At 42.8% G+C, this 16,751-nt stretch overlaps 2 protein-coding genes across 3 annotated transcripts in view; one reads left to right on the top strand and one right to left on the bottom strand.

Annotated features, from left to right (window-relative positions):
- The window catches only part of DCP1B (decapping mRNA 1B), a 47,404-nt gene extending 46,032 nt beyond the window's left edge, over positions 1-1,372 (bottom strand). The window contains exons 1-2 of one of the 2 annotated variants that reach the window (XM_050892866.1): positions 1,220-1,372; positions 155-195 (exon numbers count right to left, since the gene is read on the bottom strand). In XM_050892866.1, the coding sequence (XP_050748823.1) occupies positions 155-195; positions 1,220-1,372 (194 nt within the window). Of the gene's footprint in view, positions 1-154; positions 196-882; positions 971-1,219 lie in introns of those variants that run through there. The other variant, XM_050892874.1, reaches the window with a different exon arrangement.
- Positions 1-16,751, top strand: part of CACNA1C (calcium voltage-gated channel subunit alpha1 C) — a 487,530-nt gene that overhangs the window by 12,039 nt on the left and 458,740 nt on the right. The gene's annotated exons all lie outside the window — the stretch shown is intronic.

Genomic DNA, 16,751 nt, shown 5'->3' with positions numbered 1-16,751 from the left:
TGTTTTCTTCCCTGTGTTTGCCTCTGCCCATTTCAGTTTCTTTTAACCCTTGAACAAGGAGGAGCATTTTACTTCATTCAGCCACGCTCCATCCCAGCTAGCTTTTCTGCATCCACAGGTTTCACCTGCAGACATCAAAACATTACGTCCTCACCTTGTGTAAACAAATAGTGTTCCCTCCACGTCAGTCTTCTCCTGAAGAAAAGGAAAGTTAAGAAAGTTGAAATCAGCGCAGCTTTTTGCTAGCCATCAGTGAGCTCCCCTTTATCTTTGTTTTACTAATACCATCAGTTACACCTCTCTCACCTAAGCCATAAAAAATAACTAAACCCAACTTCATCGGCTGGTGGCGAAAGACTACAGCTAGCATAGGTCACCGTGCAGCTGACCCAAGTTTTATGACAAGATATGAAAAGGCTAAAGGCTCAACATCATGAGACTAAACACTGCGCTGGATTAACTCTCTGCTACACCCAAGGGCGATGCACACACCAGATTCAGGGAAAGGATTTTCCAAACGGCACCTGCCCTCAGGGGTGATGCTCAGGACGGGTAAGGGGGAACCACACAAAAGCCAGACTGCACAGGTTCTTCAAACACAGGCCCTATGCCCCACCACCGTAGCAAAGGAAGAACCACCTGCAACTAGCCAGAATGTTAAATTACCAAAAGATCCCCCAAGTTAATTATTTTTTTTAATCTTAAATAGTCTTTTTAGTATTTGTAACTCCAACACTCTTTTGTAGACATTTTGGTTCTGGTATAGATGTCTGAATGGCAGAGGAGCTCCTGAGGCCCACCCCCCGGTTTAAGCCCCAGTCTCCTACAGCCCCGCCCTGCAGCACAAAACTTTTTCAGCCCTGTAAGCCTTTCAAAACCCACCTCCTGGGCACCACAGGGCTTCTAACCATCCCCAGAGAGGCTGAGCCAGGCACAACCCCTCACCCAGCCTGCTGAGCGCAGGGAGCAGCACCCCAGGACCCGCGGCCGAGCCAAGGCCCGCGGGAGCCCCTCAGCACAACCCTCCCAACCACCCTCACACCTCAGCCATGGCGTCACCCACCCCTTCCCCCCCCCCCACTTCCCCCCGCCCCGCACGCGGGGGAGGGGCGGGGCCTCCCCGCCGCCCGCCCCCTGCCCCGGCGCCCGGGCGTGGGCGGGGCCGCTTCTCGCCCCGCCCCGCCTCTCCCGGCGGAGGGGGCGGGGCGGCCTCACGTACCCACTCGTTGGCGCGGTGCCCGAAGGTGTAGAGCGCCACCTGGCTGGCCACGTCCACGATGCTGCTGATGTAGGGGTCGTGCTGCTGCAGCGCCGCCAGGCTGATGTCCAGCCCCTTGCCCAGCAGGGCGGCCCCGGCCACCGCCGCCGCCATTTTGCCTCCGACAACAACACAGGGTTCCTAGTAGGCGCAACCAATCCAACGCCGAGAGGAAGGGTGGCGGCTCCCACCCTCCCGCCCGCCCAGTCGGAGCGAGGGCGGGCGGGAGGGTGGGAGCCCAGCCGCCCGCAATCGAGCGCCGAGCGCCGCCGGCTCGGGATTGTTGCCGTTGGCGACGGGGCAAGCTGAGGGGCGGCCTGGCGGCGGCCCGCCCCGGCCGCGGGGAGACGAGGAGGGCCAGCCGGCTTCGCAGCGCCTCCTCCGGCAGCGACCCGCCTGTGCTGGCCGGCTTTCCCGCGGTGCTGGCACCCTTCGTTTTCAGGCCTCTCCCTGCCACTGGGGAGGCCACTGTCTGGCTTCCTTTCCAGAGTGGCAGCTGCGCGCCCGAGGAACAACATGGTTCCCGCGGCTGCAGGCCTGAGAGAACCGGCAAAACTCGGCGGGAAGTGCTGCCAGGGCGCGGGCGCTCGCTGTGCCGAGCAGGTAGTCCTGCACGCCCACTGTGTGCCCGTTAGCCTAAGCGGGAGAAGGTGTGGTGTGCACCACAAGGTACAAAGCTTCAGGAGAGCAGGGAGCCACACGCCAAGGTGAAGCTGAAGCCACGTAGGCTCGGCCTCACGTATGCATGGGAGCATTTGGGCGCACCGGTGTACCTGAGGAGAGATTGTACATGTCAGACTGTGCAAAATTAGCATGTGTATCTGTAAGCACGTGTATCTGTAAGGGTGTATGTGCTTCCTGTGTGCTCACACATGTGCACCGAGGCAATGCACACACAGCACTCGAACAGGAAGAGAAGTTGGTTCAGATCAATGAATATACACAGTGTGTATTTGCTAGCATACACTCACAGACTTCTGCATAGAACTTAAGGGAAAAAGAACACGAGTGCAAACTAAGCCATCATACAACCCTCGTGTATATATATATATACACATACATGTGACAAGCAGCTGAAACATAAATGAGCATGCTATGATATGGAGATATACAAACAGCAGAGGAACAGATGGACAAGACCATGAATTTAGTTACCATATTTTCCTGTCAGACACACATATTTATTATTAATCTATTGATATCAACAGTTTACAGCAAATACATGTGCTTTATGTGGCTTGCAGATAAACTCAGTATGTACTTACATTTGAAAGATTTGGTTAACTGTCCAGCGAGACGGTTTGCTGATCCCCCTGGGAGAGCAAATTTTTTTTTACTTCATCACCTCAGACCAACGTAGCAATTTTGGAAGGAGTTACCATCTTCTGTATATGGAAGCAGTAGGGCGATATATTTCCTTCCAGAGAATGGGATACCCTGGAAGAACTAAAGGCAAAGGTAATGGGTGCTATCTTGTTTGTTTACAATATCCCTGACACAACATTTTTAAAAGGGCGGTAGCTGAACATCGGGGATGAAGACTGCCATTTTGTTTTCTTCCCTCCTTTTCAGTCTAGGCCAGATGGAGCCTGTGGGATAGAGTGAGCAGTAGCATCTGCTCCGAGAGCAAATGGGCAAGCCCAGATGAAAAAGCTTCCATAGTGTGAAGTGGGGATAGGAGAGAACTGAGAGACAGCAAGCTGGGAATTCATAGTATTAAATGTAGGGACAGTGGGTCTGTTAAGTGGAGTTAGGAATGGGCATGCTCTCAGAAAGGACAGAAAGAGAGACTGTTCCTTGGGACTCAGAAGAGAATATGTAGGTTTTGTTGTAGCCCAGAAGGCCACTAAAAATTGCGTTACTAAGAATAAGGACTTACAGCTTCCTCTGCAAGCATATAGTGGGAGAGGATATCTCTATACATACCGTTTTATTATAATCTGTCTCACTCTTAGTTCCTCTTTTTCTAAAGCCACCTTATTTCAGTTGGGGCTGTAATGAAACACAGCTTTAGAGTTCAGAAGTTCTTAAGTGTTTTTGGTGTACTCGTGGTAGGAAAATTGCTCTAAGCAGTTCCATTGCAAAGCTCTGGCTGACTTACATATCCTGTAACAGCAAGGAGGATACATGGGCTCATGGTGGACAAGGGAAACTGCTGTCCTTGCTCTGGAAATGACCAGAGCAGAATGGCAAAAAAAGAAAAAGTAGTAAGTAGGAAAGATAAGTCATGTTGCTCAAATAGTGAACAGATGCACAGTCATTTCTTTTTGCTGATTAGATAGTCCTCAATTCCCGGTTTCCAGGCACACCTAACCACATTCCTCCTCGTGTGCTGGAGTTTCTCATTACCATCTCATCTCCAATTCTTTGGCAATTCTCCTGCTTACAAAAAGTCCCAACTTGTCACCAAGGCATAGAAGTGTCAAACTCTCAGAGTCCCACTCCTGGAGTTTCCCTTTCCAGATGCCTTTGCTCCCTCCAACAGTAATACTTACAAAAAAGGTGCCCTGACTTTTTTTTTTTTTTTTTTTTTTGATGGTAGTGTGGAGGGGTTATTGCAAAGTCCTGTAAGGAAGAATGTATTATAGAAACTGTATTTCAAAGGCTATTAATTTGAACTGAAAATAGGTACTTGTAACTGTTATCGGGTAGGAGAAAGCATTTTACAGAATTTAGAAGACGTATTGCAGCCCTGTTCCAGCTGAAAAAAATGTTTGAAGCAGAAATAAGGTGTCTTTTAGCTTTTACAACTTACCTTGTTTCTGCTGTTGCCCCTTTTGTCAGGCCAAGTAGTAACCAATACTTGAAGCCTTGCATGTTTGTTATGTTAGAGAGACAGACTGACCGGCTCAAGTGTGTCTCCTGTGCCCTTCTCTTGACATAGGAAGATTGTAGAGGGTCCTGTTTCCTTGAGCTCCATGGAAGAAAACCTAACTGTGAGGTTAAATATCTTGAAGTAGGCCTGTCAAAAATTTTGCCTGTCTGTTTTCAGTGCCCTGTTTGTGGATGCTTCTTTAGAACTACCTCCCTCCTGGACTACTGCGTCCCTTTCTAACATAGCTGGACAGACGGTTCCCTAGCCCTGTGTTTTGAATCAGCGAACCTGTCAAGCTTCTGATCAGGCCTTTTTATATTTTCTGTTGCACTGTGAGGTAGCTTCTGCTGGTTCCAGCTGTTTTGCTGTATAAGTGGGATGTAATTGCTCCTTCCATTTAGCCTGAAGTAAAGGTACTTAATAAAGCCATTAGTTCTGCCCTGCTTTATGGGATCACTTGATAGTAGACTAAAAATTTTCCAATGAAACAAGATCTTGTTAAGAAGAGAAACACTGTGAATTCTCACTGCATCTAAAAAGTTAAGGACATTTTAGCAAAAATGTCACAGCTGAAAAAGGTTGATTCTTTAAACTGCAGTTATTTGCTTACAGTCAGTAATCCAGTAGTCCATAATAACTATCAAATTGAGTTAGAATGATTTTGCTGTAATTTGTTTATGAAACAAAGTAATTTTCTAGCTTTCAAAATGTCATAATTTCATGAAGTATATAATTAGAATGTCACATTTTTGTCTTCCACCCACCTGGATACTATTCTGTTAAAAAAACCCACACCTATGCTTTTGACATGATATGAAAGGCATTTTGTGTAGGTAATATCCAGACCAATTTAAGGCAAAATCCACACAGCACGACGTTCTTAAGGTCTCCATTAATAATAAACATTGAGATGGTTAGGCCAAACCTTTTCACAAGGATTGTTCAAACAGATATTAAGCCTTTGCTTCACATTCAAGAATCTATGGCACTTGTAAAGACTAAGCCATGCCTCCTACAGCAAATTATAGACACCGAGGATATGATTTGATGTGAACATATTTGGTGGCACTGCTGGGCATACGCAACCCCTGTCCCAGGTCCCAGCCATTCAGTTCTGCCATTCTGGCACCTTGGTACTGTACTGGCACAGGCGCATATGTGGCCACAGTGTGAACCAGTCAGACTGGGGAAATGAACTGATTGAAAAACAAGTGTTCATACTGCTGCTGAGATCGCAGCCTCAACTGACTGCTTTCCTACCTGTTCACATTCAGTTCTTTCTCTGAACAGCAATATTTTAATAAACAGCAGGAATCACTTGAGAAAATGTAGTGTTGAGCACATCATTTGCTTCACTTCCTCATCTCCAGCCCCTTTGGAATTGTTGTTATGCAGTAGTTGCCTTTTCCTTTTTATTCCTTCCCCAAGGCTACCATAATTTTCTTCTCACTCTGACTGGTGGCACCACTGCTGCCCCTGCTAGCAGAAAGGGAGGCAGTATTAATAAGCTCCTCTTACTCCATCCAGGGCCACTTGAATATCTTTGCGTGGTGCTTTCCAGCATGCCGGCTTCCTGGGGAACAGCGGATTGCTCTTGTGGACCCAGGATGACCCCACAAGGCTTAGTTACCCATGCTCCACATATTTATGGGAATGTGCCCGCAACTCTGCAGTATGATACCTCTCACCACTTGGGAACCAGTGCCCCTGTGGTTTGTGCTGGAGGCTAGCTGCATCCCTTCCCAGACACAGTTGAAATGGATGGTCTTTTCAGCCCATATTTATTACAGGCTCTCAGTAGCTAGCATTAGAGTGCTTTCCTCATGCTCAAAAGTTGAAATTGTTGGTTGTACTGTTGGACCACTTCTTAACTCCAGTCCTAATGGTTAAAGCAATTTTAGTCTTTTTGTTAGTGATTTATTACTTGCTAAAGGTTCCTTAACGAGTATAGGGTCAGACTATATAGTTTCATCTGGTGCAGTTATTAAAAAAATATCTCTCTGCGCTAAAACTAAATCTGGTTACTTTCATTCCAATTCAAAACAACTCTCCCCTTGCCCCCAAATAAAACCCAGTGCATTAAGATATTAGCACGCACATGTGTGTCTGTAATGTTGCTCCATGGTGAAGTTTATGAGACTGTTTTGAGATTTTCTGCAAATATTAGTCCACAAAGAATGGGATAGTAGTCTTTGGCATTGTTGGTTTTGAAATTCTGATATTATACATACTGTGTATGAAATAATTAACTATAATTTACTATGATTTTCAGTTGAAGGTTGGGTTTTTTTCTGCATGTAAGAACCTGTTTTTTTACCAAAACACTGTTTCTTTCTTTGACTTAACATTCTGCTAAGTGATTCTGGTAGGAAGTAACTCCACACTTTTTCTTTTGCTGTACAGTTATTTGCAAGATAAATAAGCTTTACCTTTTTTATAGGCCCAGCTTCTGCCAGTGGCCTAGCTGGAGGAGAACTAAAGGAAAGTTCCCTACTGTCATTAATTGAGCTACATTTTTTTCTTTCTAACTTCCTGTGTAGATATTCTTGTTCTGGAGTGAAGAAAGTTTTTTTGATTTAGCTTTAATCACTTTTCAGAGGGCATAATCTGAGCTGAAAAAAAAAATCTAATACCAGGAAAGGACTATTTCAGAAGGAGGAAGGGAGAGGCTGTACCAATATAATTGCATTGAATTATAGTGTTATACGGGGGGGGGAATCTTTCTTGTGTACATTTAATGAGTAAAAATTCTGATTTTTATCAGTGTTAGATTTTCAATGTTTTGAGTGACTATATGATTTCAGTGTCTTATCTTTCAGTAGAGCAGAAATGAGAAAATGATAAACCTAAAAAAGATTTTTGTGCGTGGAATATTTTTTCCCAGTTATACTAGTTGATACAATAAAAGGTGTTACCTTTATCCAGAAACTTTGTCTGACTTCTATAACTATACAATTGTGAGTACAATTCTGTCAGATCTCTTAATAAAATTCTAGATTAAATCCTCCAATCTCTCACTAATGCTGATAATGTCCTAAACATACATTGTTGATTTTCCTGCTATAACAAAGAAAAAATACTGTCAAAACTTGTTGGCTTTTTTCACTTTCTTTGTTTATTTAATGTAGCAGAAATCACTGACTTCCTTCAGTGTCATGGTTTAACCCCAGTCAGTAGCCAAGCACCACGCAGCCGCTCCCTCACTCCCCCCCTGCTCCCAGTGGGATGGGGAGGAGGATCAGGAAAGAAAGTAGAACTCATGGGTTGAGATAAGAACTGTTTAATAACTAAAGTAAAATATAATACTAACAATAATAATGAAATATAATAATAGTAATGAAAAAGTATATAACAGAAAAAAAGAAGAGGGAAAAAAAAGGAAAAAAAAACAACCAGTGATGCACAATGCAATTGCTCACCACCCACTGACCAATGCCAGAGCCACAATTCACACCTCCCAGCCAGCTCCCCCCTGTTTATATACTGGGCATGACGTTCCATGGTATGGAATACCCCTTTGGCTAGTTCAGGTCAGCTGCCCTGGCCATGCTCCCTCCCAGCTTCTTGCACACCTGCTTGCTGGCAGAGCATGGGAAACTGAAAAGTCCTTGGCTTAAGATAAGTGCTACTTAGCAACAACTAAAACATCAGGGTGTTATCAACATCATTCTCACACTAAATCCAAAACACAGCACTGTACCAGCTACTAAGAAGAGAGTTAACTCTGTCCCAGCTGAAACCAGGACATTCAGTAATATTTCTCATGAGGTTTAACTTTACAAGTTCCTTTACTTTCACCCCTGTACCACTTTAATTACAATTTTTAAAAAATGACACTGGAGTTTATTATGAGAAGGCAACCGTTTTGGGCCAGTATTTGAGTTCTTCAGTAATTTTGGTACCACAACCGTATGTGCTTATAATCAATAAAATATTGTTGATAGCCGTTACCTCATTGCTATCCTGATAAACTGCCATGAACTGTTTTGATCCATCAGCTTCCTTCTTTACACAGTTGATTGGCTAGACGAACCATGAAAATACTGATGAGGATAGGGCATTCCTGCTATTTCCCATAGGTTAATAAGATATAATAGCAATTATATCTTACCTAAGATAATAACTTTCCAACCACATCTTTCTGGTAATCACCATTTAATTTGGCAGACTCAAACACCTGTAGCTCTAAAAGAGCTATTTTCCAACTAGTTACAGAGAAGATGGCTTCATTTAATTAATTCCTAATATGAAAAGTTCCATTAGATAATTGCATTAAGTCAGAACTTCATTTTTACACCTCACCTGGCATAGGAGCTCTTGCCATATTAAGGAAACGGGAGTCATCACAAAAATGTGCTACTGTTGCTGCTACGAAGAAGCTAGTAGTAGGGCTGGAGGAGTACTTGGGCCGAGTCTGGTCAGTGGGCTGGGGTGGGGTGCATAGGGAGTTGTGCCTGTGGTGCTAGAGTATCTTTTTATGAAAATGAGTTCTGTACGTTCAAATCGGGGGGGAGGTGAGTTAATTGATGAAAGAAGGAGAAGCTCTGAATAACTGTTATACCTATAGCTGTTACAGTGTTACTTTATGAAGAGAATTTGCCTTATTACCTTCTCAACTGACAGAAGAATCTTCTTGGGTTTTGTTGAGGGTTTTTTTTTGTTTGGTTGTGTTTTTTTTAAATGAAGAATGCTGGTGTTTATTAAAGACTGATAAAGGTTTTCATAGCTTTAGACATGGCATAAGTGAATGAAGTTGGTGTTGTAATAATACTGAATTCTAGAGAGCTACAACAGATAAATGATGATATAAGGAAGGATCCTTAAAGTTAAAATAACTAAGCAAGTAAAGCAGGGTTTCTGCCTCAAATATTCCCCCAATCTTTTTGTATTTTTGACAGCTGCTCATTAAAATTGCCATGGGGAAATTCTTGTGATGTTAATGGCTATTTCATACCTGCTCCTGCAGGTGGTAAGAGCTTGTGAAGGTTCTCACAAATGTATCTTCTGTAGTTAAAATTAGGCTTAAAAGCTATTGTTCATGTCTTTTAATGTGAGATCACATAACTTATAATAGCATGATCTTTACATTTTGGTATAACCCTTTGGGTGATCACTTTTATTTGTTACTGACTTTATTTGGCTAGCAAGTATCAATGAGATATTTGTTTTAAAGTAAACTTCCTTTCAAACTGAAAATTGACTTCTTTCTTTCATTATGCAGCATGTTACAATAAGGATCTGCAATTGCCTCTATGCTTTAAATGCAATTACTTGCTTCTTCCTGAAACTTAAGAATGCTTCATGTTGATTTTATTTCTTCATTTTGACTATTATTTGTGTTGCTCTAGGGTTTGTGGGTATGCGAAGAAAGGCCTGGGTAGAAAAAGGAGCTCAGATTTGTGTAACTCTACCAGAAGATAAAACTTGATAATATTTGAAGTGTTGCCCTTGGAAACAATGAATGCAATCCATCCCTGTTTTTTAGGAGGGATGGATTTGGGCAAAGGCACCTTCCAGCAGGCAACCAATAGAAGATTTAAGAACTTTGAATGAGATTTTGAAGTGGAAACTAAAGGTATTAGCACCACAAACCTCCAGTGGGTATCTGAGTCTGGGTTTATTACACTTGTGTGAATTTGTTTCCCCTGGTGAATTCTGAGAGCTGTGAAGGCGTTTGGCAGTCCCTCTCCTACAATCTGATTTTGTCATTTTCTGGTGATGCTGTGCTGTGTCTTCTGTCAGATTAAATTTACAGGCATATTACCTTGCTTCACAGAAACATGAGCTGCACAGATTTTTCAAAGAAAAACTTCTATAAGCAGCCACAGTCCGAGGTTTCTTTCTCCCTCTTATTTTTCCTGCTGGTTTGCCCAAATCTGTTAATTTTATTATCATCCTAAATTAATGTTATAATCTTCAGCTGAACTTACTTTGTGATTTACAGTGAAATTGCTGTGTCATTTAAGCACTAGTAAACCTAACAAGACCATGTAAAACTAAAACAGGTTCAGGACATTTTTGTTAGGTGCTTCTGTTATTTACTCTTGACTTACTACTCAACTTTCAGGAAAGATCTTTCTGAAACAGTTTTACATATGGCTTCTGACAGAGTTCAGTTATTAACAGATCAGATAATACAATGTATTTCATGGTGCTCTCAGAATCAGAGTGGTTGAGGTTGGAAGGGACCTCTGGAGGTCGTGTTGTCCACCCCCCTCAAGCAGGGCTACCTAGAGCAGGTTGCTCAGGACCTCCAATACTCCAATGAGGGAGATACCGCAACCTCCTTGGGCAGCCTGTGCCTGTGCTTGGTCACCCTCACAGTAAAAAAAAAAAAAAAAAAAAAAAAAAAAAAAAAAAAAAAAAAAGAGTGTTTCCTGATGTTCAGTAGGAACCTCCTGTGTTTCAGTTTGCGCCTGTTGCCTCTTGTCCTGTCACTGGACACCACTGAAAAGAGCCTGGCTCTGCCTTCTTCACACCCTCCCTTCAGGTATTTATGTACGTTGATAAGATTCCCCCAAGCATTCTCTTCTCTAGGCTGAATAGGCCCAGCTCTCTCAGCCTTTCCTCATGGGAGAGATGCTTCAGACCCTTAATCGTCTTTGTGGCCCTTTGCTGGACTCCCTCCAGTATGTCCATGGCTCTCTTGTACTGAGGAGTCCAGAACTGGACCCAGTACTCCAGGTGTGGCCTCACCAGTCCTGAGCAGAGGGGAAGGATCACATCCTTCAACCTGCTGAAAGTACTTGCCTCATGCAGCCCAGGATACCATTCGCCTTCTTTGCAGTGAAGGCACATGGCTGGCTCATGTTCAACTTGGTGTCCACCAGGATGCCCAGGTCCTTTTCTGCCAAGCTGCTTTCAAGCTGGGTGGTCCCCAGTGTATATTGGTGAATGGGGTTGTTCCTCCTCAGGTGCAGGTCTTTGCATTTCCCCTTGTTGAACTTCATGAGGTTCCTGTTGGTCCATTTCTCCAGCCTGTCAAGGTTGCTCTGGATGGCAGCGTGACTCTGGTGTATCAGCCACACCTCCCAGTTTGTGTCATTTGCAAACTTGCTGAGGATGCACTCTGTTTAACAGGAGTTTAACGTCTTAAACAACTCCTTTAGTCCTTATTCTAATCAGTATGGGTTTTTTTTTTTCCCCCTTTCTGATGCAAGAGCCAGCATATTTGGTTTCATCTCTGAATCAAAAAGAAAAGGTGAGGTGGGGGGAGAGAAAATGCATGAGACAGCTTGGTAGCTTGGATTATAAAGGAGAGATAAGGATTGGAAGAGAACTAGTGATAGTATTGTGTTATTGTTGATATAATATATGAGCATACAGACTGGGGAAGCAGGATGCATGTGGAGTTACAGCTGATGAGATGAGGGGACAGAAGAACCAGGAAGAATGTGATGGAGTACAGGAGGCAGAGCTGAGGTGGAACAAGGCTTGCCATGGTAGAGTGGAAAGCAGCATTAGCATGGGAGCAAAACTGAAGGAGGCTTGCAGCCAGAGTGAGACACCTGCTAGGAATAAAATTAAATGGCAAGGACAGAGTTGTATAGATCTTGGGGCAGAAAAATTCAGGTAGATTTTATAACTGGAAGTAGAGTAAAAGGAGTGTTTTGAGGTTTTGATGGAATGAAATGCTGAGCACAAGGATGGGTAAACACTGTGCCATCATTACTGGAAACTGCCCTTCTGCCATGGCCATTTTTTAGGTCACTTTAATCACTGCTTGTGACATGACCTAGTTGGAAGTGGTTGCTGTTACAGAACAGAATGTATGGAGAGTCTCTCCTCACACAGCACCGAGCAATTAGAAACCAGATACAGCATCACGTACATTTTCTGTCTCTTTGTCTCTGAGTGGTTTCTGAGGGTTTCAGAACAACAGGTGTTTTATCTGTCTGCTTGAGGAAGAAACAGACATAGACTTAGGGGTTGTAGGAGAAGTTGGTTGACCATCAAGAGAAATGTTGTAATGATTAAGGAAGCATTTATGAAAGGGTAAGCGTGCTAGAAAGCGTCTCTGTTTTCCCTACTACTTGGCAACAGTTGCCACAAGATGTAAAAGCCCCCTGTAGAGTTCCAAGAGAGATGATACAGTCTAACATTTTCAAATGTCTTAGTACCATTAATTCCAACTGATAAATAGCAGTTACATTTTATCCTAAAAGTAACTGTATGTCAACAGAGACTGCTGTTTGAAATGTGGTTTAGGATATAGAGGGAGAAAAAGGCGTAGGGTACTATTTTTAACATTCTATCTTAGATACTGCTGTTTGCAAAATTATATAAACCAAGCTGTTTTGTCTGAGCTTTAGGTAGTATATGTTTGTGTGTTTGTATACAAAAAACCCCAGGCCTAAAAGGGGAGAGGGGCTCATTTTACTTGTCGCTAAAAATATCAAGCAATGAAATGACGTAAAGCTTTTCTGAAGTCTGATTTCCTCTAGCATTTGGTTATCTGCATTAACTCCATCAATGATGACTCCATTTTCATTCAGTGTAAGTGAATAAGATGGCTTGGCTTATGGGTTTTTCTTTTCACATGGCAAATCCATCTTGCTAGAGAGAATTATAACCGTGCTAAGTTTGTAGTTTAATTGATTCTCAGGTGTCCTACGGTACTGAGGAATAAGATCTTTGTTCTGTGAATGAGAATACTGTACTTAAACTGCTACAGTAATAGAAAAAAAATCATCCCAAATTTGCCTTTTTCATAAAAGTGACTCTGAACAGATCTCTGATTTAAATCTAAAGTAGTAGCAACAGGAATGGAGATTCCACAGCATTTCTGGGCAACCTGTTCCAGTGTTTTACCACCCTCGTAATGAAAATTATTTTCCTTATGTCTAATTGGAATTTCCTCCTTTGTGACTTGTCTGCCACCTCTCGTCCTTTCGCTATGTACCTATGACAAGAGGCTGGCACCAACTTCTCTATACCCTCCCCTCGAATACCTGAAGATAGCAACAAGGTCTACCTTAGTCATCTCTTCTTCAGGCTTAACAGGACTTGTTCTCTCAGCCTGTCCTCATACCTCATGTGCTTCAGCCCCCTAATTTTCTTAGAGGCTCTGGACTTCCTCTGGTATGTCAATGTCTTGTACTGGGGAGCCCAAAACTAGACGGGGCACTCCAGTTATGGTCTCACAGAATGACTTCCCTGTGACCTGCTGGCAACATTCTTGCTAATTAGGTCCAGGATGTGGTTGGCCTTCTTCACAGCCAGAGCATGCTCCTTGCTCATGTTCAGCTTATTGTCTACCAGGACACCTGGTCCTTTTCTGCAAAGCTGCTTTCCAGCCTTTACTGGTGCCTGGGGTTATTCCATCCCAGGTGCAGGATTTAGCACTTGCCATTGTTGAACTTCATGTGGTTCCTGTCAGTCCATTTCTCCAGCCTGCTAGAAGTCCCTCTGGAGAGCAGCTCTGCCTTCCAGCATATTGACTTCTCCCCCAATTTGGTATCATCCACAAGCTAGCTGAGAGTGCACTCCCTCTGATAGTTGTGATTGATTGTTAATAAAGGTGTTACAGACTATTGGCCCCAATATCAATACCTGAGGGACGTATGCCACTAGTAGTTGACCACCAGTAGGACTTTACACTGCTGATCACAACCATTTGAACATGCCAGTCCAGGGAAATTTTCATTCTTCTTGCTTATCCAGTTCACATCTCTACAATTTGGCTACGAAATATTATCAGAGACTGTCAAAGGCCTTGCTAAAGTCAAGGTAAGTGACACCCATTACTCTCCCCTTGTCCACAGAGCCAGTCATCTCACAATAGAATGTAGTCAGGTTGGTCTGGCACGGTTTGCATTCAGTAAATTCAGTCTGGCTGTTCCTTTTTGTCCTTCATGTGCTTGAATATGGCTTCTGGGATGACTTACTCTATAATCTTCCCAGGAATTGAAGTTAGGTTGACTGCCCTACAGTTCCCTGGGTCCTCCTTCTTGGAGATGGACGTGATGTTTGTCTTTCCAGTCATCAAAAACCTCCCCTGATAGTCAGGACCTTTCAAAAATGAGTGACCTTGCAGTAACATTGGCCACATCTCTCTCTACCTTCAGATACAGCTCATGTCATTCCAAGGATCTGTGTATGTCCAACTGGCTTAAGTGCTCCACTCCCACAGACTGCCACTGGGCTCAGAGACCTGGAAGGCCTAAAGACAAACCTTACTAGGAAGAAAAAACCCAAACAAAAATGTAAGGCAAAACAGACATTGAGTACCTGAGCCTCACCCATGTCCTTTGTCACTAGTTTCCCTGCCAGACTGAGCAGTGGGTCCACATTGTTCTCAGCCTTCCCCTTGCTGCCAATGTGCTTACAGAAGCCCTTCTTGCCTTTCATCTCTCTTACTATTTCCAGCTCCCTCTGAGCTCTGGCTTTCCTGACTCCATCCCTGTGTTCTTGGGCCATGTCTGTGTATTCCTCCTAGGTACCCTGTTGCTGCTTCCACCCTCTGCATACTACCTTTTTTGCATTTGAGCTCAGATGGGAGTTCCCTGTTCATCCATGCTAGCTTTCTGCCATGCTAGCTTCATTCCTGCCTGTCCGAATGGCCTGTTCCTGTGCACTGAAAAGGGGATCCATAAGGACCAACCACCTGTCCTGGGCCACTTTGCCCTGCAGGGCAGTCTTCTGTGGGTTCCCACAAAGCACATTCCTAAACAAGCTGAAATATTTCCTGAATTCCAGAGTTGTGATTCCAATATTTCCCTTGCTCACTTCTTTCGGAATGTTGAACTGCAGAATATGGTTGCTGCAGCCTAGGCTGTCCTTGACCTTCACGTTGCCCAGCTCTTCCTTCTTTTTCATGAGTAACAGGTCGAATGCCTCTCCTAGTCATCTCGTTGATAATCTGCATCAAGAAATTGTCATCAACATCTTAACATGATTATTCATGAGAATGATTTTATTTCATGAAATGTCTAGTTCAAAATTACAGACTAAAGAAGTTTGAATAAGTTTCCAAAACTACTGGATAATTATCCAGACAGAACTGTTTAAAGCTCTCCCACTCCTTATATTAATAGGAGCCACAATATTCCCATGCTGACTATGAGGGGAAAAATCAATATCAGCAAACGTACATTCATATTGATTTATCTTCCCTTTTGGTTTTCTAATTTAGTAAAGGCTACTAATGTAACATTACATAAAGATTCTCAGGAGAGTAAAAAGGCTAATAAGATCAGGTATCACTGTTTGTTCTGTGGAAGTGAACTGACTTTACTGTACATAGTCAACTGTTGAGCTGCCCAGTACAGAAAGGCCAGCGCGTACTTTTGAGCCATGTATCAGAAGGCATTAGTCCAGGGAAATGGACTAAAAGGAGCCATCAAGATGACTTCAAGCAGGCCCAGCATGCTGTTAGGATATGTGTGTTAGAGAGGAGAGGTCCAAGGAACCAAATACTAAGAATTTTTTTTCCACATAGTAGTCCAAGAAATGTTGTACATGTATTTGAATGTCCTATTATACACGTCTGTTCAGAGCAGTTAGTAACCTTTGTCAAACTAGGTTAGAAAAGGGTTTTCTGGTCATGTGCAAGTTCTTATGCAAATATTTGATTTTTAAGCTATTATTTCATGTGTTGGATGAGGAAAAAGGAATGCGTCACCAAAAAAAATTATGAAAATGATCAGTTTGCTTTGCTTACTCATTCTAAAAGTGAAGGAAAGCAGATTGGGAGGGGAGTGTTTTTATGATTTGAAAGCTGAAGTTTATGACTGTCCAGAACACCAGAAAGTTGTATTGTGGGAAAATAAGTCAACTATACACATACATGTTATATACTTAGAGAAGAAATTAGGACATGATATAGCACAAGCTATTGCATGTTTGAAAGGATATAAAGCTTCAGAAACAAAACTTGTTAATTTCACAGTGTACACTTAACACAGCCATATCAATCTTGTAACGCTATTTCTTGCGCTGAATATTAAATCTCAAGATATTCAACCTTATAATTAAAATATATACTCCTTGTTATGTTACAAACATGAAAGTGCAACAAGTTATAAAATGGGAACAGCATTATCTGTATTCTTGCTGTACATCATCTATATGCACAGATTCATGATTGGAAGTATTTCCTGCATTCCACATAGTTAGGTTCCCCCCGCTTTTTGAGGATAGGACATTCATGAGGGCACTGTCAAAAAGTAGGACATTTCCTTATCCTACCAAAGGACAAGGAAATCAGCAGATTACTGAAAAATAAGACTGAATAATTAGGTCATTGAAGGCCCAGGCTCATAGAGGTATTTAGAGTCCCAGAAAAACAGCTGACAATCTGCAGCTGAAAAATCACATTTTCAGCATGATTGTAAAAGTTGAGTTCTGTCTCCCAAGCCCAAAATTCCTAATTTTTTCAACTTTTAATGAATCTGGCCATCAAGGCATTCTACTAGAGATGTAAATGCAAGAAGTCTTTATTCCACTATAATGGATAGAAAATTAATTTTCATTAGTCATTTTCATTGGACCATCAATAAGTTCTTGCTTATGAAGAAGGATTACATCTTGATTTGGAGTACCAAATGATAAGGTGGCTATCTCCAAATGGCCATGACATCATGGTTTAAAAACAACTGTGTTCAGACTGCTCTTTCCCAGTTGTCCATCAGCAAAGACTATGACTCCTGCCTGGAGCTACAGTAATACTAGTTAGGT

This window comes from Gymnogyps californianus, chromosome 1, assembly GCF_018139145.2.
Source record: "Gymnogyps californianus isolate 813 chromosome 1, ASM1813914v2, whole genome shotgun sequence".
In the NCBI taxonomy this organism is placed as follows: Eukaryota; Metazoa; Chordata; class Aves; order Accipitriformes; family Cathartidae; genus Gymnogyps; species Gymnogyps californianus.
This window is presented reverse-complemented; position numbering and strand designations above follow the sequence as displayed.